This window comes from Arachis ipaensis, chromosome B3 (assembly GCF_059453495.1).
Source record: "Arachis ipaensis isolate K30076 ecotype BB chromosome B3, ASM5945349v1, whole genome shotgun sequence".
Lineage (NCBI taxonomy): Eukaryota > Viridiplantae > Streptophyta > Magnoliopsida > Fabales > Fabaceae > Arachis > Arachis ipaensis.
Window position 1 is genome coordinate 142,346,654 of NC_142438.1, and position 23,367 is coordinate 142,370,020.

At 34.4% G+C, this 23,367-nt stretch overlaps 2 protein-coding genes and 1 pseudogene across 4 annotated transcripts; all 3 read left to right on the plus strand.

The window, feature by feature from the left end:
* The first annotated feature begins 445 nt into the window (after positions 1–445).
* On the plus strand, positions 446–5,475 carry LOC107631694 (lysine ketoglutarate reductase trans-splicing protein (DUF707)). Its single transcript, XM_016335216.3, has 15 exons — positions 446–904; positions 2,229–2,350; positions 2,479–2,587; positions 2,697–2,831; positions 3,201–3,305; positions 3,594–3,677; positions 3,763–3,878; positions 3,971–4,072; positions 4,191–4,304; positions 4,397–4,453; positions 4,524–4,590; positions 4,676–4,729; positions 4,818–4,892; positions 4,994–5,029; positions 5,114–5,475. Exons 2-15 carry the CDS (start codon positions 2,331–2,333, stop codon positions 5,228–5,230), a joined length of 1,191 nt encoding a protein of 396 aa, XP_016190702.1. The 5' UTR covers positions 446–904; positions 2,229–2,330; the 3' UTR covers positions 5,231–5,475.
* On the plus strand, positions 5,340–9,417 carry LOC107631693 (uncharacterized). Of its 3 annotated transcripts, none has more exons than XM_088508262.1 (14): positions 5,340–5,448; positions 6,925–7,036; positions 7,120–7,212; positions 7,300–7,404; positions 7,476–7,559; positions 7,648–7,763; positions 7,852–7,953; positions 8,036–8,152; positions 8,246–8,302; positions 8,396–8,462; positions 8,548–8,601; positions 8,820–8,894; positions 8,966–9,001; positions 9,087–9,417. In XM_088508262.1, exons 2-14 carry the CDS (start codon positions 6,953–6,955, stop codon positions 9,201–9,203), a joined length of 1,107 nt encoding a protein of 368 aa, XP_088364388.1. In that variant the 5' UTR covers positions 5,340–5,448; positions 6,925–6,952; the 3' UTR covers positions 9,204–9,417. The 3 variants fall into 3 exon arrangements, with proteins under 3 accessions (XP_088364388.1, XP_016190700.1, XP_016190701.1); XM_016335214.3 differs by lacking the exon at positions 5,340–5,448 and adding an exon at positions 6,341–6,734; XM_016335215.3 differs by lacking the exon at positions 5,340–5,448 and adding an exon at positions 6,615–6,842.
* Positions 9,418–21,860: 12,443 nt separating this feature from the next.
* LOC148572655 (uncharacterized) lies at positions 21,861–23,096 on the plus strand (annotated as a pseudogene).
* The last annotated feature ends 271 nt before the right edge of the window (positions 23,097–23,367 follow it).

Consider the following 23,367-nt stretch of genomic DNA (forward strand, 5'->3'; position numbering starts at 1 on the left):
AATTTACCAAGTACCATTCATCATGAACAAATTACTATGCTGGTTAAATACTGATGTAATGTTAGAATATGCCGTTAACTAGGATTCCTTTTTCCTTTCTTTTTTGGGTTTCTCCTATTATTATTTATTTCCATATTAATATAACTGCACTTACTTCACTACCATAAGATGAGCCGTAAAAAAGAAGAAAGGGATTAGGAATTGGTTGAGATTGAGAAGTCAGCTAACATTCATTCCCACCTAAATCCCTGCTTTGACAATTACACGAAAAACCACCTCAACCTCATCCTATCTAATCTTTTTTATTTCCATACACTTTTAAATAATATAAAAAATATTTAATAATCTCTTTTACTTAATAAAAAGAAAATCAATTAAACTAAAAATTATCTTCTTACTTCACGAGACTTTTCCATTAAAAATAATACCTGCTGCAACATTAGTAACAGGTAATTTAATTATAAATTCAAATTCAAATTCTTTTGCCTATAAAACAAAAAAAAAGGAACCTTTTCAGAGCATAACTTGATAGTTATATGATTAATTATCATTATTATTTTATACTAGTGACAATTAGAAGAAAGGGATTGTGATCCAGCATCTTAAAACGCAACACAAAATCCCTGATTCATTTTTAAACTGTTTTATGCGTTTGGCAGTGATATATATAAACCCAAACCTGAGAGTGATAGACAAGAAGACACCAATCCCTTCAATTACTTTATTTTTTCTGTGTCCTCAGCTGTAAATTCCCTCTTTAATTCGTTGTCTTTCACGTTCGTTCCTCCATTGTCAGTACCCACAGCTCTTTCTTTTTCTGCTCATACGCAGCAACTAAAACAAGTTAACGTCTTTATTCTGCCAGATCTTGCTTCCTGTGCTTGTAGGGCTCGTTCATTCCCAGGTATAACCACTTCTTTGGATTGATTTTACTGAGATGAACTGTTTGATCCTTGTTTTCGTTGAAGATGCTTCGATATTCAGTTTCTGATTTTTGCTCATTGCAAGAACGGTTTTTTTTTTTTTGCAAAGGTGAAGTATATGCAGGGTCGGTATGGGTGTTGTTTTTTGTGGCCAGAGGTTCTCGAAGGTTCTTTCTACGAGATATTAGGATTGTTATCTGTTATACCTTATAATGATTGAATCTAACTTGACTTTTGCCGTTTTTTTTAGTTGGAAGTGGGAATTTGTTTTTTGTTTCCTAGGTTTATGGGGATTTGAGTTTTTTTTTAATCTTTGTTTAATCTTTAATTTTATTTGAATCTTTCAATGACGATTCCTTTAATTAAGGGAAGTGCCACATGGTTGCGTAAGTTACTGGGTGATTCTGTTCTGGGGAGAAGACGCATGCTTTTAGTTGGTAGTGGTTTATTTGTATCAATAATTTGGGCTGTGGAAGCGGGATATTTTCATAATAGAAGCTTTTAAGGAGATTAAGTTGAGTTGGAATTATGGGGATATATAGAAAAGAAGTTGCCGATGGCTTTAGCTATGTTGAGTTAGGAATTTAGTTAAAATGCTATTCTGGTGGATGGGTGATGATAAAATCTAAGGAGCAGCTACAAAGATTTCCATCAATGGGTGCATGGAATCTCTAGTGAGTAAGAAATTGGCATCTGGATGATCCGAGGTGGATGGTGGGATTGGTTGTGGCTGGATCAAATTCATGTGAGGGTTGAGAAAAAACTTCTCCTTAGAGCCACAAGTAGCAGGAAAGTAAGTTGTTGCAGTGGATGAAGTTGTAACATCCAAGAGGAAACAAGAACCACATGACAGACACTAAGGTAGTGGAGTACAGTTAAGGGAACTTTTGGGAACTTGCAGCATAATAGTAGCAGGGCAGGCCGTGGCATGGCAGTGGCAGTGCAGTGATTACATGTTGTAGTTATGGTTCAGACAGTAATGAGGAAATGAGAAGCTCCTTAATTGATGTTTGATTGATATGATGTGTTGGTTACAAAGCACTAATTCCTATTTCTACTTCTAATCTAGGTCAAGTATTAGTGTAATACAAATATTAGAAGCCCAACCTAGTCAGATTACTAATATTACCACTGTGTTCTAGACTTCTAGTGCACCAAGGTGTCGTAGTTTTCCAACTGGGATATTCAGAGAGTATTGTTTTTGGTCTTTTTCCCACATACTGGTGTATTTTCTCCTTTAGTTCTTTTAAACCATAGTGGGTTGCACTTATTAACACGTTTAGCACTTCCTTGTACATTCTGCAGGGCTTTTTTTGTTTAACACATCTTTGCTTCTTCTTCTGGGGATAAATCCACTTGATAGATGTTCAGTTCTTACAAGCAAACAGTCAGAAAAGCTTGGATATAATGGGGATCACTTCTCGCAGGTCTCTTCTTTGAAGATAACTAACTTTGCTATTTTGTCTTTTTTTTCTTTCCCTTCCTTTTTTTTAAAGGATTTTTTGTATCTAATGTCAAAAATCTATACATGACATTTGCGTACTATTGACTGCAGTTCTACAAATAGAAAACCAAGTGAAGGCATGAGACTCATTGTGACAACTTTTGTTGGAACATTTATTGGCTTCTTTATAGGAGTATCATTTACAGCATTGTCAACTAAGGTGCAGATTGAGTATCTTCGTCTTTTTGAGAAACATTGTATCTGAGTGAATTTTATTGATAATTTGATGTATTACGACTTTTCGGACTAACAATGCTTAACGCTTGCAGTTGAATCTCCCATCAAGCTTGCTCCCCTCCATCGATGTTCCTTTTGCTGAAGAGAACACAGGTGGCAATGTGCGGTCTTTTATGAAGAGTAATCACAATAAATCACAATATCAGTTATTAAATGATACAATGAAGGTACACATCTCACCTTATCAGATTTGGAAAGAATGTTAAAGGTACTGGGTTTGCAATGATCCAAGAAATGCAGTAACCCTTGATTAGAGTTAATTTATGCATGAAAATCCTTATGGTTTTTAGAAGTTTGCCTAAAAGAGTTGTAGCACGTAGGATCCTAGATTAAGTAATCGGAAATGATGTAGCAGAATAATGGATAAAAATGGCAGGTTTTCCTTCAATCTATATCTTCAGACTTCAGTGTGTTTCTTCCTTTTTTTTAATGCTTTTGAGCATGATCATGTATTTTTTTTTTCATATTGGGGGAGAATTGTTTTCCAAGGTTAAATAATCATTGTTGCATATTTTCATTTTCATCTTTCTCTGCAGATTTGGGTTCCATCAAATCCCAGAGGTGCTGAAAGATTACCTCCTTCAATTATCGAGGCTGAGTCAGACTTGTATTTCCGCAGATTGTGGGGTCTGCCCAGTGAGGTGTGTATAAAAGTGAACCAAGCGATACATATTAATTTTTGTTATCATGGAAATAATGTGTAGTAAAGTTCTTTCACCAGATTATTTGCTTGACTTTTATAAGGGAAACTTGCTCTAAAACACCAAATCCAATTTCATATTAACTTATGTGGCTTCCATTTTGCACTTTTCTTCTAGTTCTGTTTTCTTCTTATATTGTTAGGCTAATATTGTCTTCGAATGCTGGGGCCTTTTGTGTTTTCTTGGTGATGGGTTATACAGCGGATCTGATTAAGTTGCCAATTGCAGGATTTAACTTCTAAGCCAAAGTACCTTGTGACCTTCACTGTTGGTTATGATCAGAAATGGAATATTAATGCAGCTGTTAAAAAGGTTATCTCTTGTTTCCTTTCTTCTGTCCTCTCACTGCAGATATTTGTGTAATTTGTCTTTAAACTAGATCTGTCACTTTGAACAGTTTTCAGATGATTTTACGATACTTCTATTTCATTATGATGGTCGAACAACTGAATGGGATGAATTTGAATGGTCAAAGAAAGCTATTCATGTTAGTGCCCGCAAGCAAACCAAATGGTAAGATAAATAACTTAGAACCCATTACTTGTAAGTTTTGGTTTAGTTTTCTTCATTGTGATTTTTAACGTTAATACTGTTTTCCCTCCTAGGTGGTATGCCAAGCGGTTTCTGCATCCTGATATTGTAGCACCATATGATTACATTTTTATATGGGATGAAGACTTGGGCGTTGAGCATTTTAATGCAGAAGAGTGAGTATTATGATTTATCTCTCTCTCTCTCTCTCTCTCACACACACACACACAGTGAGAGTGACTTTTATTTTGATTTACTGATGAAGTTTGATATGCATCTTCAATTTAACCGCAGATACATAAGACTGGTGAAAAAACACGGGTTGGAGATATCACAGCCTGGTTTGGAACCTAATAAAGGGTTGACATGGCAAATGACGAAAAGAAGAGGTGATCGTGAAGTTCACAAGTAATGATGAGAATCCTGTGCCATTTCTTTGGGTGTCTAAGTAAAAAAGATATGAATGTGTCTTAACTGTTTATTTATTTGATTTATATTAGAGAAACAGAGGAGAAACCAGGATGGTGCAGTGATCCTCATCTGCCTCCTTGTGCAGCGTAAGTATTATTGTCGCGCACTCTGCTGTCTGCTCCCTCCAAGCTGTACCTCATTGTTTGATGCGTGCAGGTTTGTTGAGATTATGGCTCCAGTGTTTTCACGGGATGCATGGCGCTGTGTGTGGCATATGATTCAGGTAGGAATGTTCACTCTGTTTCTAAGCTATTCAATATTTGTTTTAAACACTTGATAGCGCATAATTCCAAATCTTTACAATGCAGAATGACTTGGTCCATGGGTGGGGTCTCGATTTTGCCCTTAGAAGATGTGTTGAGGTGAGTCCATCCTCCCATTACTGAAACTCATTGAATAATCTTTTGATATATTACTAATGTACTAAGATCCTGGCCATATGATATATAGCCTGCCCATGAGAAGATTGGAGTTGTTGATTCTCAGTGGATTATACATCAAAGTGTTCCCTCACTAGGGAATCAAGTAAGTGCCTTTCCATGATTCTTGTCATAAAGCTCATCTTAATTCTTCAAATTGCAGCTGTAAGATGCTCATTTGTTTTCTGGTTTGTGTTTGGTTGGTAGGGAGAATCAAAAGATGGGAAAGCACCATGGATGGGGGTATGTCACTCATGTTTCATAAAATGGATGGATTTTGATACTATAACATCAGCCTAGTTAGTTAATGTGTTTTGTTGGTGGCAGGTGAGGGACAGGTGTAAAAAGGAATGGACGATGTTCCAAAGTCGGTTGGCGAATGCAGAAAGCGAATACTTCAAGGCTGTTGGGGTTGATATGTTTAGTAATTCCACCACTCCATAAGCCTAGTGGACACTATAATGTATATCGCCCCCATTCAACTTCGATTATCATCATATCATTCTTATTTTTATTTTAATTTTTGAACACTTCTCATATAATTGGTTTTTAAGTTTTTGGCACTAGATGCTTGGGATCAGAATTTATAGATTATAGTCTAGCTAAGGATGAACCAATTCAATGTAGAGTTCTAATGCTAAAAGCGAGAGGAATACATGAAGGTAAATAATAGTTATGCTTTCGATTAACTCTTATAAAGTTCTTTTCAATATCTGCGCGTGGGGCACTTGGAAATAATATATGCTTAACTTTGGTCGAAATTGAATTGGTCCAAAATCAAACTAATATAATCACAAACGTTGTGGTGGACAATGACGGGCACTACGATAGTTGGAATCGTACGTTAACCACTAATTTCATCAAACCTTTCATTGGAACAATGTGTCGTCAATGTAATATGTTATTTTTAATTGGATTTAATGTAATATCGCCTAAATTTTAGGACTGTATTTGGAAGAGAGACAATAGATTGGGAGATAGAAAATTGAGAGACAAAGATTAAATTAAGTTTTTATATTATGTTTTGTGTAAAAGTTACATGATTAAAATTTACATGACTGTGTTATGTTTCAGTAGCATGTGTAATTGAAGAAAATACATATAGAAATTAAAAAATAAATTTAAAATTAAAAAAATTACATAAAAATATTTTTAAAAAAATATTAATAAAATTTTACTCTGTCTTTCAAAATTTCAATCTCTGTGTTCTTAATTTCTAAAAGTAGTGAAAAGACTAAAATTTTAATTTTAATCTCTAATCTCTAATCACCAAATACAGTACTCAGACTCAGTTTTTAGTTCTAGTTTCAGTCCTAAAAATAAAAAGCTGCTTAATTTTAGAGGAATTTATATATGCCATCCTTTTAGGGTAATAATTCTTCATTGGTACAAAAAAATTGATCTTGGACGATGACGCGGCCGAGTTTGTAGAATTATATAAGTAAACTTTTGGTCAACGATACACTAGATTTGACCAAATTACGGAGACTGGGTTTCCAATGGCACGTTGACTTGATACGTATAATACAAGGTTGCTGCTGCAGCAAAAAGCTTACTTCCATTGTACGATTTCAACAAAGAGAAGATGAATTGTATCTGCACCAAAAAAGAAGGGGTCATTTTTAGGCCACAAGTGGCTTATTAACTAATTTTAACAAATTTGTTGGGTTTTTCATTTACCTGAAAGAAAGTTGACCAGGAATATTTTTGTGTTTTGAATTGTAATGAGGAGAAAGTGTCACGTGGTAGAGATATCATGTGATTAGCATTGCGTATCATTTTTTTGTTAAAAGATAATAACTTGCGGAGGGATATTGGGGGAAGAAGCACAAAGCACATGATCATACTGCTGCTTAGACCGCACTAAAAGTGAACATAGAATTCATCAAACAACAACGTTATTCAATATGCCACTTTGGTTGTGGAATACTACTCAATCAAAGATATAGTAATACTCCCTTTCCATATCTTATACTTCTGTCTTCTTTTCTTTCTTATATGGATGAAAAAGTCAGAAAAACTTTTATATAATGGGGATCATTACTCGCACTCACAGGTCCAATCTTTGGAGTTTGATATATATTCTGATTTTTCAGCAACTCCCTTTCAAGTGACATGTGCATATTGTTTTGCTGCAGTTGTGCCAAGAGAAAACCAAGCGACAGTATGAGGATTATTGTGATCTTTTTCGTTGGAACTGCTCTAGGCTTAATTGTTGGAGTATCATTGCCAACACTGTCAATAACAAAGGTGCTGAATTTCATCATGTTGTTCTTTTTTATGCTTGAGTGAATTCATGTTGACCATTTTGTATTCTTGGACTATTTGTGCAGTTCAATCTTCCATCCATTAATCTCTCGTGCATTCAGCAAAAATTTACAGAAACCATATCATCACAAGACAAGTTCCTAAATGATCCATCCAAGGTATGCATCCTTCATGCATAGAACTTAGAACTTAGAAGTTGCTTTCTCTACAGTGATTTGAAGAGAGTTAAAATGAACTTTTATCAGATTTGGGTTCCAACAAATCCAAGAGGTGCAGAAAGATTAGCTCCTGGGATTGTCAAAGCAGAATCGGATTTCTTTCTGCGCAAATTATGGGGTCTTCCCAGTGAGGTGTGTATCTTGTGCTCACTGTTCAAGGCAGCTATACCCAGAGAATTTAACCATTTTGTTGCCACTTTTAGGATTTCACCTCAAAGCCTAAATACCTTATGACCTTCACTGTTGGGTATGAGCAGAGAATGAATATTGATGCAGCAGTGAAAAAGGTCTTCCCTTCTTTCTTTTCAAGTTAACACTACACAGGCTTGTGTCTTCTATGTGCCCTTGAACTATATATCTATGTTTATTCAACAGCTTTCAGAGAACTTCACAATTGTTCTATTCCATTATGATGGCCGAACAACTGAATGGGATGAGTTTGAATGGTCCAAACGGGCCATTCATATCAGTGTTCACAAACAAACCAAATGGTAAAGTAAAGCTCCTTTGTTATAAGTATAGCCTATGCTGTTAAAGCTGTTTTTCAAGGTAAAATTGGCCTATTGTTTACCCTGCTAGGTGGTATGCGAAGCGATTTCTGCATCCAGATATTGTGGCACCATATGAGTATATTTTCATGTGGGATGAAGACTTAGGTGTTGAACATTTTAATGCAGAGGAGTGAGTCTTATGAAAGTTTTAGTTTTGGTTCTATTAAGGAAGTTTCATATGCTGTCATTCTAATTCCAAAATCCAAATGCAGATACATAAAACTTGTGAGGAAGCATAAGTTGGAGATTTCACAGCCTGGTTTGGAACAAAGTAAAGGAGCGCCATGTTGGAATATGACAAAGAGAAGAGAAGGTCATGAAGTTCACAAGTAAGAACAATGGGGAACTCCTCACGGAATTTCTTGTCCAACAAGTATGTCTTTTGAGTAATTGTTTTCTGTTTCCTTAATTTCTTGTATTAGAGAAGCTCAGGAGAAACCAGGAAAGTGCAAGTATCCTCTTTTGCCTCCTTGTGCAGCGTAAGAGGAACATTTTGAATTTTCAAGTGTTGTTGTCTGTTCCTGTTTCTCTTCCTTTCATTATTATGTGATGCTGTCCATGTATGCATGCAGATTTGTAGAGATCATGGCTCCAGTGTTTTCGCGAGCTGCATGGCGCTGTGTGTGGCATATGATTCAGGTTCAGTGGTTTCCATTGATTAGTTTTGGTATCTTGCTTCCAATAATTAGTTATGAGTGTAACATAGTGAGACTGGGTTTTGCAGAATGAATTTGTGCATGGCTGGGGTCTTGATTTTGCTTTTAGAAAATGTGTTGAGGTAAGTGAATTACCTAATAATAATAATATTACTTCATTTGACATAACATTATACAACCATACTAGGTATACACAAAAAATAAGCTACCAATTCAGTATATATATTATTCCAATACACATTAAAAATGAGTTTAACAACACATACATTTATACACATATTTAGATGCATTTTTGAACATGATAATACTAAAAGGGTGTGTATATGATATGATATATTAGCCTGCACATGAGAAGATTGGAGTTGTTGATGCTCAGTGGATTGTTCACCAAGGTGTTCCCTCATTAGGGAATCAGGTAATAATTTGATCCCATGAATGAATCTACTTCACTTTAATTTACACTCAGTAAACTTGTGTGCTTGATAGGGAGAAGCACAAGCTGGGAAAACTGCATGGCGAGCGGTATGTTTTATATATGATTAATGGTTAACTTAACTGATCAAGAGGCTTAATTAATGATGATGATATTTTTATGGAGTTTGGGCAGGTGAAGGAAAGGTGTGGGATGGAATGGAGGATGTTCCAGGGCCGGTTGACAAATGCAGAGAGGTCATATTACAAATCCAAGGGAATTAATTATACAAATTTGCTCGTTCATAATTAGGGGGATCGTATCAACAATTTTTACATTTAATTGTTATTCTTTCATACATACATCATTGTGTAGTTGAAACTTGAGATTTCATTACAATCTACAACAACATATTTGGACAGCAGAGTCAATAAGAGCGACTCTGTTAGTTCTGATATGGCTAATCTACATGAGAGGTTTCTCAAATAAAAAGAATAATGATATAATGCACAGTTTCTATTTGACAGTTTCTATTTGATTAGATAAGATTTTTAAGTTACTTCTTTCATGTCGTTAAGGGTTTCTCCAAGAACAGAATACACATATAAGGAAGTCCACAAATTTCATAGGGACTTATATAGTTATATAATCACTTATTGGCTAATTCATGATTTCTAAACAATATTATTCATAACAAACTTGAAACTGCGCAAATTACAGCAAACCATATATACAAGAGAATGAGGGCTTTTATGATGCATTATTATTTAAGTGGAAAAAAAAAGGTCATTATATACTTTATTCTAGCTAAAACATGGGCATGAGCCAATTTGATATACATCTTAAAAATGGAGCATAAAGATTGAGGGATGAGTTTTTTTCACAAAACTTATTCATATACATCCCAAAATCTTGTATCCATTTTTAAGATGGTACACAAAAAAAAGACAATATGCACATAAAGAAACCCTTACTTACAATAATACACAATTATTAATTAAAAGCACCCATTGATATGAGCTTGGCCAGTTCCATTCTCTTGTGCTCATATTGAATGAAGGCATCAGCTTCTTGGTCAACGCTCTCAAAGGAATTACTATCTTCAAACCTGGGACGTTGGTACCTCTCTATGAAGTTGTCCTCATCATTCTTCTTTGGCTCACGAACCCTTCTTGTTGGGTATGCTTCTTCTATGGGATGCTCATAGATGGTGCTGAAACCCTTGTAATGATGGTGCACTGGTTGCTCTACGTTTTCGTTGTAGGGTTCAACGTTCCACGATGAACCATAATGGTTCCTATTATGGTGTTTGTGGTTATGGTGGTATGCCATTCTTGTGTTATCAAGCAATGTTCTTAATTGTGTTTCAGATACGCCTTATTTATAGTTTTATATATGCACGTGACTGATTGTTGATCATTAAAGACATTAATAATGATAATCAAGATTATTCTATAATGCATGGTAGATAAAACTGAATCTAGTTCTTGTATATCTCCCTTTAATATAGAGATTAAAGAGGAGAATTAAGGAAAGGAAAGAAATATCTGAAAGTGATCAAAAGATGGAGAATCCAATACTTTTTTGTCATAATTCAAAGATTCGTAACAAAGCGCAGCCTTTCAATTTCAGTTTAACTTGTAACACTTTAATATATTCAAAGAAAGCAAAGTGCATACATATGGAATTGGATTCGGTAACTGCACTTGTACAAATTGGTGATGATGGGCTATATATAATTGTAATATAATATGGTGAGTAATTCTACAAATTACTCCATCTCTTCCTCATGCGTGCATCACTTCCATTATATTCCATGATTCAGTCCCATCATCAAATTATTTCAAGCATAATCATGGCAGATTGAATAGTTTGTAGCTAGCCCCTCTGGAAAAAAAAATATTCATGGTCCAAATAAGCATACGGTTCTAAAAGATAGAATAAAGAGAAATTTTGGTTTTTGTAAAGTCAAAAAAAATTATAACATATATATAATTATAGGTGTATTCTATGGTGCCTATTTATATTTGTCTAACTTACTAAAAGAAGATAAAAATTAATATTTAAATTAAAAAATATAAAAATAAATAATTTTTTAATATTTAAAATTAACCATATAAGGTAAGTTCGGCAATTTCGACACCAAAATTATAGACACTATAAAATTTGCCATAATTATATCCCAACATTATCTAAAGTTTTGTATTTTATCTTTTGTAAAATATATATAATTTCTTTGAGTGCGACTCTTCCTCAAATCCTGCATGTAGAATGATTGTGCACTAAACTATTCTTTTATATATATACTACTTTTGTTAAAAGTATTTATACTTTTAGAAGAATGATATTTTATATTTGTAATATATTTTTTTATACACATAGTGTGAAAGACAAATACTTTTATTTATGTGTTTTTTTAGTGTTCTACAAAATTTAAATTTCGATATTTTCTTGAGCAGATGAGTGAATTGACTATTTAATTAACATAAATTAGTTTTTGTTTTTGCGCTTCTTTTCAATTACTTTTAATACCAAAATTAAAAAGTGTATAAAAGAGATATACACAAAAAGGGATATAAATAATAGGCTTCAAATTTGAATATATCAAAGCTATGATATACACTAGGTGTATTTTGTGTTTGTGTGACATGAGTTGGGAAAATATAAATTCTTTCATATTTTTAATTGTGTACTGATAAAATGGCATACCGCTTATGGTAGCAATATTTTGTGTATGAATTTGATGAATGGTTATTAAAAAATATTATTTGTATATTAAAATTAGTTATGTGTTATTTAATTTATTTTTAATATATATTTTATATTTTAATATATATTTATATTAGTAATTAATTTTTTTCATAGATAATAGTGATATTTTATTCAATAGAAAAATAAATATAATGTCCAAAAGTTAAGATAAAAAAAATAGAAAAAGAAGATGTTCAAATATTCACCAATAGATGAAATTGTAAGAAGAAAGACATATAAAAAAATAATAGGTAGGAAAAAATTCTTAGGGCACTATGCATAAGGCAAAATAGATAGCTCTTGATTCAATTTAAACAATGTTGCTAGCACTTTTTTTGGAAGCTACTGGACATGGTCGAAGACTCGCCGGCACCTCTCCTTTCAGATATTCCAAACTATAATCAAAATCAGTCGAGCTCTTGAGGGTTTGTTCTTTGAAGCCCAGTTTGTAACACTGAATTCCTCCACCAATCGAAGAACAAGGAATATTTATGATCAAAAATGAGGTAAGCCAAATGACTCTTTTTTTCACATTAGATTAGTGTTTCCACAGAAAAATAGAATGTGCATGAGTGATTCTGGAGCTGACTTGCAGATTGAACAAGTTGTCGGAGTGAATAGGAATCGTTGGTGGATGAGAAGCAAAACAGGAAGCTTACCATGGAGGATTTTCACGCAAAAAGCAAAATCTTGTGAAATTTTCAGCTTTTATAAATGGCTCCAAACTGGCCTCTGTTGCATGAAGTTCGGACAAAATTCAATAGAGATATGGTAAAATTGATAAACAATTCTGTATCCTGATACAACATCATATGTTTTTTCTCTATTCATTATCCATTGAATTGTGTCTTCACCTTCTTTTGAGGTTATGGAGATGATTCGTTGAGCAATTTCTAGAGAGAAAAGATTTGAGATTAATATTTGGTTCCACTGTTTATTTGACAAAACAGGTCTTTCCCTTATAATAGATAGTAACTATCTGATAGTAGCACCGCAGATGGTGGAACAATAAAGGAGTAAAGAGGAAGGAACCATGGTTCACTAAAAATTCGGATATTACCAAAATTTACTTTTCAACTAATGTCTTTATAATTCGCCTCTCTTCAAGAATATTTTGTCGATCCCAAAAAGATAAGTTTCCTATTTCTGCTGTAAGGATAGAATTAAATCTAAAGATTTATCTTTAGCTTTAAGTATTCTAAAAAAAATTTAGATTGAGTCACAATTAATTTTAATTTTAATTTTAATACACATTGTGGACTATTATTACACACTAACCTTTTATGGTTTCCGCCAAAGAAGGAGCGAGAAAAATTTATCTGATTTGCTTTCCTTCCATTCAATTTTAAGCTAAGTCAACAAAAAAAAATTGTTATTCAATTTTTTTTGGTGACTCTATTTTTTTTGTGACTAGCTGTTATTCAAACTGATTTCTTATTATTTTCTTTTTCTAGAAATAAAAATATATTTTATTAAATTTAGTAAATAAAATATAGAGTTTATGTCAGGACAAAAACAATGAATGATGGAGATCTCTCAAATAAACCACACTTAGAAAAAAATCTAATAGTAAAAAATAGAAAAGAAAATTGCAAAAAATGAAAGTAGATTTCTTTCCAGAGAATAGGACTTGTGAACTAACTCAATGAGAAGCTACATGGAGGCGTTGAATCTCTCGAAGGAATTTACTAGAAGTATCGAAAATAGAAATTGGGGCAGTGTTGGTTCCTTCAAAGACAACGAGATTCCTAGCTTTCCAACATAGAATAGCAAGCAGTTGTTGGTTCCGATCGTCACCACCCATTGAACGAATCTGCTCCGTCGTGGTGTTCCACAAGACCAAAATTCAGTAATTGGATGGGTAGGGAGGCATAAACTCAAAGAACTATTGGACCAAGCATCTCTTATAGCTGGACATTGCATAAGACAGTGAGGGAATGTTTCATCATCTTTTTGGCAACGGAGACATAGTGCCAGTGTTGCAGGAAATCTCCAGTGAATCTGGGCTAGAACCGGAAGCCAACCATTGAGGCACTTCCAAATAAACAATTTGATTTTGTGAGGGAGTTTCATCTTCCAAAGGTTGATCCAGGGGCTTTTTGCTACATATGGGTTGGACAGAGTTCAAGTGGAGGGTGTAAGAATAGGTACGCCACTCTATAGCCTGATATTGTATCATACTTCTTTTGTTTGTTGAGTGCACATTGGAGTGTGTCATCTCCACCTTCAATTTTTAAAGATAGAATTCTAGTTGAAATATTACTTGAAAAGACCTCTGTAATTAACGACTGATTCCAAATTCTTTCTTCAATAATCAGGTCTTGTACTCTGAGAGCAACAATGGCCAAGTGTTGAATATTTATTGGCACAGTGAATGGATATGGGGGAGGCAGTCATAGGTCATCAAACGTATGAATGTTTATACTGTTACCTATTCTCCAGGTAAGTCCCTTCTCCACCACATTTATACCTTGCAAAACACTTCTCCATCTTCAAGAAGGGAGTGTTTCAGGTTCTGCATTTAGAATATTTTTGATTCTGAAATATTTACCTCTGTAAATTTTGGCCAATAGAGAATTAGAATGTGTTGCTATTCTCTAATACTGTTTGTCTAACAGAGCAAGATTTTGAGCCTTAAGGTCTTTAAAACCAAGACCTCCTTCCTTTCTTGGGCGAGTCATAGTGTCTCAACTGATCCAGGCCAGTTGCCTTTCATTTCCACCAGAACTAAGTCAGTAAGGAGTGAATATCGAATATTAGACTGTCTCGTAATCTGAAGCAGGAGAGAGTGTAAATCGGGATGGCCTCTCCAATTGCCTTTAATAAAACTAATCTTCCCCAGAAGACAATAGATTACGCTTCCAACCTTGAATTCTTTTCTATATCTTCTTCTTAACCATGTTAAAACTGGATCTCTTTGATCTATTAACAACAGATGGAAGCCCAAGATATTTATCTTGAGCTCCTATGTGTGAAATGTTTAAGGAGGTAGCCAGACAAGTACGAGAGTCAAAAGGAGTGTTATGACTGAAAAGAATTGCAGACTTGCCAATATTAACTTTCTGACCCCCTGAAGCACTCGTTCGTAGTTAATAAATCAAGGATATTTTCACAAACAGTTGAATTAGCCTTACAAAAAAGAATAGAGTCGTCTGCAAATAGAAGATGATTGACCTTAGGACAACGCCTGTTAATCTGAATGCCCTCAGTGAGACTGTTTTGTTCTACTTTGTGTAGCAAGAAAGAAAGACCTTCTACACAAAATAAGAAAAGATAGGGAGAAAGAGGATCTCCTTGGCAGAGACCTCTTTGTGGTTTGAAAAAACCATACGGTTGTCCTTCCACAATCACAGAATAAGAAACTGTCGTCACTAATTCATGAATCCAAATAATCCAAAGGGGATCAAATCCTATTTTCTCCAACATAAACGACAAAAAGTTCCACTCTACTCTGTCGTAGGCCTTACTCATATCCAATTTGAGGGTCATATCATGTTCCAGACCTTGTTTTTTGTTCTTCAGGTAATGCATATATTCATGGGCAATTAAGATATTATCAGAGATCAGTTGGCCTTTAATAAAAGCACTCTGAGAAGGGATGATAAGTTTATGCATCATTCCTTGAAGTCTGTGAACTATGACTTTAGAAATAATTTTATAAACTAAAAAAGAAATGTTAATTGGTCTCACTTGGGACATATCTTTAGCATCTGGGACTTTTGGGATCAGACAAATTTGTGTGTGGTTGAAACTTTTCAATATGTGACCTCCTGTAAAGAACCCGTTAACTACCCAAAACACATCATCACTAACGATATTCCAGTAATGTTGAAAGAATTTAGCTGTTATCCCATCATCTCCTGGGGCACTCTGAGGGTGAACACTGAAAGTAGCCAGTTTGACTTCCTCTATAGTAACCGGACGTCTAAGCCTTTGGTTTATGGAAGTTGTAACCTTAGGCTCGAAGTCAGGGAATAGTGGGCTTGGATCATTGTGACAAGAGGAGGAAAAAATATCTCTAAAATAAGATTCCGCCACTGCCGCTATATCAGCATTTGAAGAAAGTAATTCGCCACGGTTTCCGATCAAGTGCCAGATTTTATTCCGACGAGTACGGTTACGAAACTTCTGGTAAAAGTAACTAGTATTTTGATCTCCCGCCTAAAGCCATCTGACCCTAGACTTCTCCTTCCAATATAATTCTTCATTATGGAGAGTCTTTTCTAGTTTGCTTTCTAAATCTGAGATGATATTACCTCCATGGACCCTTGTTGCCCGAAGCTCCTCTAATTGAGATTGAAGAGAATCAATTTTCTCTTTAGAGTTCGTTCTATTAGACTGCTGCCATAAGATAAGATTATGTCGATACTTCTTCAATTTTTGAAATAAAATAAACATAGAGCTTCCTTCTATTCTCTCCCTCCATATCTCATTCATAATATATCTTACCTCATCATTAGAACACCACCGTCCTTGGAATTTGAATCACCATTTAGTTCTCTCTGTTCTCGGGCTTAAATCAGTGAGAAGAGGAGTATGATCAGAACCTAATTCAGAAAGCCGAAGAATAGTAGTATTGAAAAATAGTTGCTGCCACTCAGAACCAACCAGCATACGGTCAAGCCGTTCCTGAATTAAATATGGACCATACCTCCAATTTGACCATGTAAATGGTCTACCTACCATTCCAATATCCATTAGACAGTTGTCGTCAATAAACGAATTAAAGGCTTCGATAGAAGCTGCTGACTTCACTCTCCCACCCACCTTTTCATTTTGGTTAGAAATAGCATTAAAATCTCCCATGATTATCACTCGTCCTTGAAATGCTTAAATAATAGGTTGAAGAGCCTCATACTGTACCCGCCTACTTTGATCATGAGAGGTCAAATGAACTCCAATAATACTTCAAGAAACATTAGTGCCAACTTTCACCATCAAGGCCACAATGTAAAAGTTGTCAGAACTAATAATCTGAACATTGCATCTCTCCTTCCATGCCAAAGCAAGGTCACCGGCAACTCCTGATGGATCCGCAATGAACCAATCTTTGAAACCGCAAGATTTAAGCTTTGCTTCCACTTGTCGAGGTTGGTTTTTGGTTTCACAGAGAAAAACAACATCGAGAGAGTGGGATTTACAAATCCCTTTTAAATTGTGGATTGTCAGGGGGTCTCTCCAAACTCCAACAATTCCAAACTAGTAGCTTCATGGCTCCATGGGTGCCATTTGAAGGATGGCACCCTCCACCATCACAGCATCATTAGAGTACTCCTTAAGACAAATTTTTTTCATATTTTGAGCGCTCATGGTAAAAACACAAAGACTTTGTATGAAATTAGAATATAGATAAGATAATAGATTTAGATTAGGGTGAATGGGGTGAAAGAAAGGAAAAAAGTGATATATGCTGGGTGAGATTGATTAGAAGTGTAAATCCTGAGTAATTAGTGAATAATTAGCTAATAAATTAATTATTAATAAAATAAATTAGAAAATAAAGTTTTATGATTTAGTGAGGTAGAACTAATTAAAACAAGAATTTTGACACTAATTTTAAAGAATTTAGCCCAAGATTGGACCGAATAGGTTGAACCTGACGAACCAAGCCCGTATTGGGCCCAAGGCCCAACCCAATCTCTTGATATAAATGAGCTTCAGCTCATTCCTCTTTCTTCTTCATGCAAACTCTAAAGAACACAGCCATGGGGGAGGAGAAGGGTGTAAACTCTTGTTCTAGTTTCAAATTCCAATAACTTTTGATCTGGAGTTCCAATTGCTGCACCGTTTGCGGTCACGCAACCGCAGCGTCGAGCTCTACAAAGCCCAGTAAAAAATTTGGTAAGAAAGCCACGTTTCATTTTTGTTTACAATTTATTCTCCTCTAATTTCAAAAATTTGCATGTTGTGAGGTATTAAGACCTTTAAATTTTGATGTTATAGAATCTGATTAGCTTGAGAAATTAGTGGGTTTTTGTTAGCTTGAGGCACGGTTAAGGTAAGGATCCTCAATCCCTAGTGAATCTCTTAATTGATTGTAATTAAGAATCGAGTTTGTGTATGGATGTGGTATTATGTGTTAGGTAGTTTATAAATAGATTTGGAACACAATTGAAAAGGGTGGAAGCTTGAGTGGGAGCTTTGGGTGCTGAATTGTAGCGGTGGAGATTTGGACCTTGCCTAATTGAGTTGCCTTTGGGTTATACGAGGAAATCAGTCAAGGTATGATTTTGGTTTCTCGTATTTAATATATAATGTTTCGTGAAAACTTAGGTTAGATGACTATAGGATAAGTTGAATATGTGCTTGGGGCATGTTTAATGATTTTAGTTGTCTGTATATGTTAAAATGATGAGGTATTGCTAGATTGATGATTTATTGATGTGAATGTAGTTGGTGTGGGTAACATTGATTGATGAATGATGATTTTGATGTTAATGAATGAGGATTATAAATGTGAACATATGGATGTTGATAAATTGACAATTGTGGTTGTATATTTGAGGATTTGTGGAGTGAAGTGGCTCAAATTGAGGCAAGATTAGTTGTGATTGAATATGGAGCTGTGTTGGGTAAGTTTAGAGTCATTTTTGAAATGTAGAATTTTGGTTTTGGTAAAGAAAATTGGTGAAATAGAGGTTTAGAAGTCTTTGGTGAAAACTTGGTTTTTGGCTGAATTTTGGCGAGTCATAACTCAACTTCCAAACCCCCAAATGGTTTCAAATTTGTTCCATAAGAAAATTGGGTCCGTGAAGTTTACGTCGTTTAAAGAATAGAGGAAAAATGATTTAAAACGAAAAAGTTATGCGTATCGAAAGTTTGGAGTGCAATGTTGAACATTCTACAACATTCAACATTTTTGCTGTTCTGCATAACTCGCGTACGCGACCACCTACACGCGACGCGACCAACCTTTTTGAGTTGGGTATCTCGCGTACGCAAGCAAGATGCTTGCGTACGCGAGAATAGAAAGTTGTACTCCCACGCGTACGTGTGACCCCGGTTTTCAGCAAATGAGATTTTTGTGATTTTAACATGCTTTTGAACCTCTAAACCTCTATTTTGCACCCTATGACCCTAGAACTGAGTTGTAAGGATAGTTAAGAGGATTTGAGCTAGGAAGGTGAGACAACTTGGAAGTGAAGGATGGTCTAGAGTAACTGAATTGAGATGTTAATGATGAGATTGTGGATGACTGTGTGAGGCCGAAATGGTTGAGACGTATGTGGGGTTCGTGGTGGTGTACCGCCCACGTGTTTTTGAAAGAGAATGTTATGTGGGGTTCGTGGTGGTGTACCGCCCACTGGTTTTCAAAAGGACGATATCCGGGTTAGCTACTGGATGTGTCGGGCTCTTACAAAGTAACCGACACGTGAGCTCATGGCCAGTAGAAAAGGCATGCATCATATGCATTTGTCTGTTTACTTTGGTTTGATTTCTTGGGATTGCCTACTTGTTATTTCATACTTAACTGCTATATGTTCTGTTTGATGTATCTGTATTCTACTTGTGTTTGTTTTGGTTGCTTTGTTTGTCTGTGTGGATCTTCTGGTGTTTTGGAAGATGGTAAAGGAAGGGGGAATATTTGAGGGTTTTAGTTAGAGTTAAGTTAGAATGAAGAACCTTAATGGACCACCCTGATTATGGCTTTCATCCTTAAATCATTTAAGTATTATAATCTGAGTGTCGGTGTTCTAGGATTGCCTCTGGCTTTCCTGGGACCTTATTTATTATATATGTGGGCACCTTAACCATACTGAGAACCCTCGGTTCTCATTCCATACAATATTGTTATTTTTCAGATGCAGGTTGAGAAGCATCACTTTGTATTCTGGAGACTCAGATGAAGCGAAGAACTCTTGGGGCTCAGGGACGTATTTTTGTTTATATTTATATATGTATGGAGATTCTCCACCTTGTATTATTATGTTTGTCCCTCTTAGAGATTGACTCGGAGAAACAGGTCGTCGTTTTTCTGCTTTGAGTCATCTTGGGATTCTCGTGTATATATGTAGATATTGTTATATGCTCTATTCGGTTCTAGCTTCGCGAGTCGAGTCAGAAGCCTTGTTTTGGAATTCTTCTCTTATATGTGTCTCTTACGCGAGTGATGCAATTTTCTGTTTAACGCTTTACTTAACTTTTTTTTACAGGTTTCTAGTTAAAATTCTTTTTCACTAATACTATATATATAATTTTACTTTTAGAAGTGGTAATACCTCACCACCTCAGTCTTATTACTTAAGTATAAGATTTTGTGTGGTAAGATGTTACAAAAAGAAAGAAAGAAAAACAAAACCCTAATAAAGCGCTCTAAAAACCCTAACTGAACACGTTAGAAACCCTATTAGAAGAGCATTAATAACTAGCTATAGGAGAGCACTAATAGCGGGGACACTAATAACTAACTGATTCCTTACTATGATTTACCTTCAAGAATGAAATTAAATTTTCAACCATACCCGTATATAATATATTAAAAATCAGTTATTAAAATATATATTAAAATAGTTAAATAATATATATTTATATATATAAATATATAATAATTAATTTAATATTTAATTTTATATATACATAATATTTTTTATTAAATAAATATTGGAAGCAATTATACCCGCTTCTTGTGTGTAGGTGTCTATATATATATATATATATATATATATATATATATATATATATAATTTGATTAGATTGTTTTAGAAAGGTTTTATTTTTTACATAATAAATTTGATTTTTTAATAAATAATTCTTTTACTATAAATATGCATAAATATATGCTATTTGATTTTTTATTATTATGAGTATTTTGAAAATCAAGTGAAGAATTACTCAAAGAAATTTTTTTTTGAAAGAAATCATTGAAATTATGAACAAAATGCTCCATTTTAAAAAAGATATACAAGAAATTTGACAGCTAAACTATAATGGCTCGGACGGTGATAATATAGAGTAAGTTTACATGGTTTAGTTTAATTTAATTATTGTCTGATTCTCTTCAAGACATGCATACCAATTTATTCCCACTACCACATGATTGGAAAGACCGACAAAGTTTAATTATTCTTCATTCTAATCCTATAAATATAATACTTGTCAAAATTTTATTTAATTTATTAATGCATATTTTTCTTTTTATCATTAATTTTTTATTTTTATTTTATCCACAACTAATTAATTATAATATTATTAAATCATCAATTATAATAGAATATTTAAAATAAAGTATTATTTTAATCTTCAACGTTTAGATTGAATTTTAACTTGGTTTTCACTGTTTCAAACGTTCTATTTCAATCCTAAAAATTTTTAAAGATCATATTTCAATTCCAAAAAAATTTTAAACGAGTTTAATATTATTTTGTTGTTAAATTTGACATAAACAATTTACATATTGAAGAGTTAATAATGTTCGATTTCAGTATTTAAGTAAAATTAACCCATTAACAATTACCAATGTAAATTTTTTTTCTTTTATCTTAGAGTGTTGATGATTGATTATTAGAATCTAAAATTTTGTACAAGAAGAAAATTAAAGAAAAGAAGTGTTATAAGAAGGTTTTTGTTACATGACTTAACACTTCTACTAGTTAGTTAGTGTAGTGGGCTTATGTGTATAGTGTTGGTTACAAAATTCATTAGTGACTTAGTTACCTTGTACAAGAGAGAAAAACCAGTTAGCAGTAGAGTAGTTAGTGACTATATATATCAACAGTACTCTTTTGTATAGTTAGTTTTTGCATTCCCATTTTCAAGTAGAATGGTGATTGAGATATGCATAAGAAACACACTCTCCCTTCTCTGAGTTTTGTGAAGTCGCTCTTTCACCTTCTAGAACTCACCACTTTAACATGGTGCGGTGAGCGTAGATGGAAGGGTTGAGAAATTCAAAAGAAACTTGAATGCAACTTCGATTTCGTCTCCCTGTTGATTCAATTGACCTGCATGCAGTTTCAATTCCTTCTTCTTGCAACTTCAATTTCATCTTCTTCTCCTTCTTTCTTTCCTCTTCGATTTCATCTTCTTCTCCGTTTCTTCTTCTTCTTCCTTCTCCCTTAAACTCACACAATAGAGACTGATGAGAACTACTTTGTTCTGCACAAAACTAGTCCAGACAAATAGTGATCCGATCAGTGAGTTCTCGGGTGAAAATTCTACAAATCCATCAGTTCTTGAAATTTTCTTTAAAAATTGAATCCAGAACAAGAAGTTAAAGAAATGGTGTCAGATAACAATCCACCGTTCTCTTCTATAGACATCCAGGCTCTTGCAAGTTTGGTTAACCAGATCAATCTTATGCAATCGAATGCAACAAGAACGCAATCAAATCTTGCATTGGATCCAGTGAGTTCCTATTTTCTGCATCCCGGAGAAAATTCAAGTTCTTCTTTACTTTTGACTCCATTAGTAGGAAACAATTACCAAATTTGGGAGAAAGCTATGTGGAGAGCACTTACATTAAAGAATAAACTAGGATTCGTAGATGGATCAATTATAAAACTTGAAAGAGGAACTGCGTTGTTTGAAGCATGGGAACGATCTAACACATATGTAGTTTCTTTGATTAATCAATCTTTAAGCCCTAAGATAGCTAAGAGTGTAGTTTGATAAATTCTGCTAAGGAATTGAGGAAAGAATTAAAGCATAGGTATTGTCACGGAGACATATATAGAATTGCAGAACTAGAGGAAGATCTATTTGCTACAAGTCAAGGAGAGTTAACAATTACTGCTTACTAAACAAAATTGAAAGAGATTTGGGAAGAATTAGATAACTTGCGCCCCGATCTCGATCTGTTCAAGATGTTCTGAAAACTGCACCTGTGAATTGAATATATTGAGAGGTTATAAGGAAGAATCAAGTGTTGTAAGACTCTTGCGTGGATTGAATGATCAATATTCTACTGTACGATCTCAAATCATGCTGATGAAACCATTGCCTAAGGTAGATGCAGTTTTTTCTAATCTGCTTCAACAAGAAAGGCAGTTTAACATGAATGAAATGGTTGAAGGGAAAGCATTGATAACCAATGCAAGAACTGATGGTGGAATTGTTAGAGGAAGGGGTAGAGGCAAAGGAGATTGGGGAGGCCATGGCAATTATCACAAGACTGAAAGAGGTTCAAAACAGTGCAGTTATTGTGGCAAAAATGGCCATCTAGTAGACACATGCTATAAAAAGCATGGATTCTCTCCTCATTTCAAGAATGGTGGTGCCTCTATCAACAATTTGGTTGCTGAAGAAAGTGATGATAACAACAATCAATCTTAAGAAGCATTCGACAATTCTGAGCTTGGCTTTATTTTAGAGAAAAAGGAAGCATTATTAGCTCTCTTGAACCAGCAAGATGCACAACCAAAGCATAGCATAAATCAAATTGTTGCCACCACACTTCTGTCAAACCAAGGTATCTCTTACATAATGTCAATGTCCATTTTCAGTCCAAAATCCTAGGTCATTGACTCAGGTGCTACAAATCATGTTGCCTATTCAAAGTCATTTTTTCAGTGTCTATATCAAATAAAATGTGTTCTTATTAATATGCCTGATGGTACCAGTACAATAACCCAACATGCAGGAACCATAGTATTCTCGGACTAGTTTAAATTGTTTCATGTGTTTTTCATTCCAACATTCAAATTTAATCTAATATCTGTGTCTAAATTGACTGTCGATTCAAAATTAAAACTTACATTTGATGAATTTGGTTGTGAAACTCAGAAAA

What these genes read in the sequence shown, in the direction of transcription:
- LOC107631694 (XM_016335216.3), top strand. Translation starts at nt 2,331, where the DNA reads ATGGGGATCACTTCTCGCAG. An exon ending in GGTGATCGTGAAGTTCACAA is followed by an intron (nt 4,305 to 4,396) that starts GTAATGATGAGA and finishes GATTTATATTAG; the next exon opens with AGAAACAGAGGAGAAACCAG. An exon ending in CCCTTAGAAGATGTGTTGAG is followed by an intron (nt 4,730 to 4,817) that starts GTGAGTCCATCC and finishes TATGATATATAG; the next exon opens with CCTGCCCATGAGAAGATTGG.
- LOC107631693 (XM_016335214.3), top strand. Translation starts at nt 6,694, where the DNA reads ATGCCACTTTGGTTGTGGAATACTACTCAATCAAAGATATA. An exon ending in TATGGGGTCTTCCCAGTGAG is followed by an intron (nt 7,405 to 7,475) that starts GTGTGTATCTTG and finishes TGCCACTTTTAG; the next exon opens with GATTTCACCTCAAAGCCTAA. An exon ending in TTCCCTCATTAGGGAATCAG is followed by an intron (nt 8,895 to 8,965) that starts GTAATAATTTGA and finishes TGTGCTTGATAG; the next exon opens with GGAGAAGCACAAGCTGGGAA.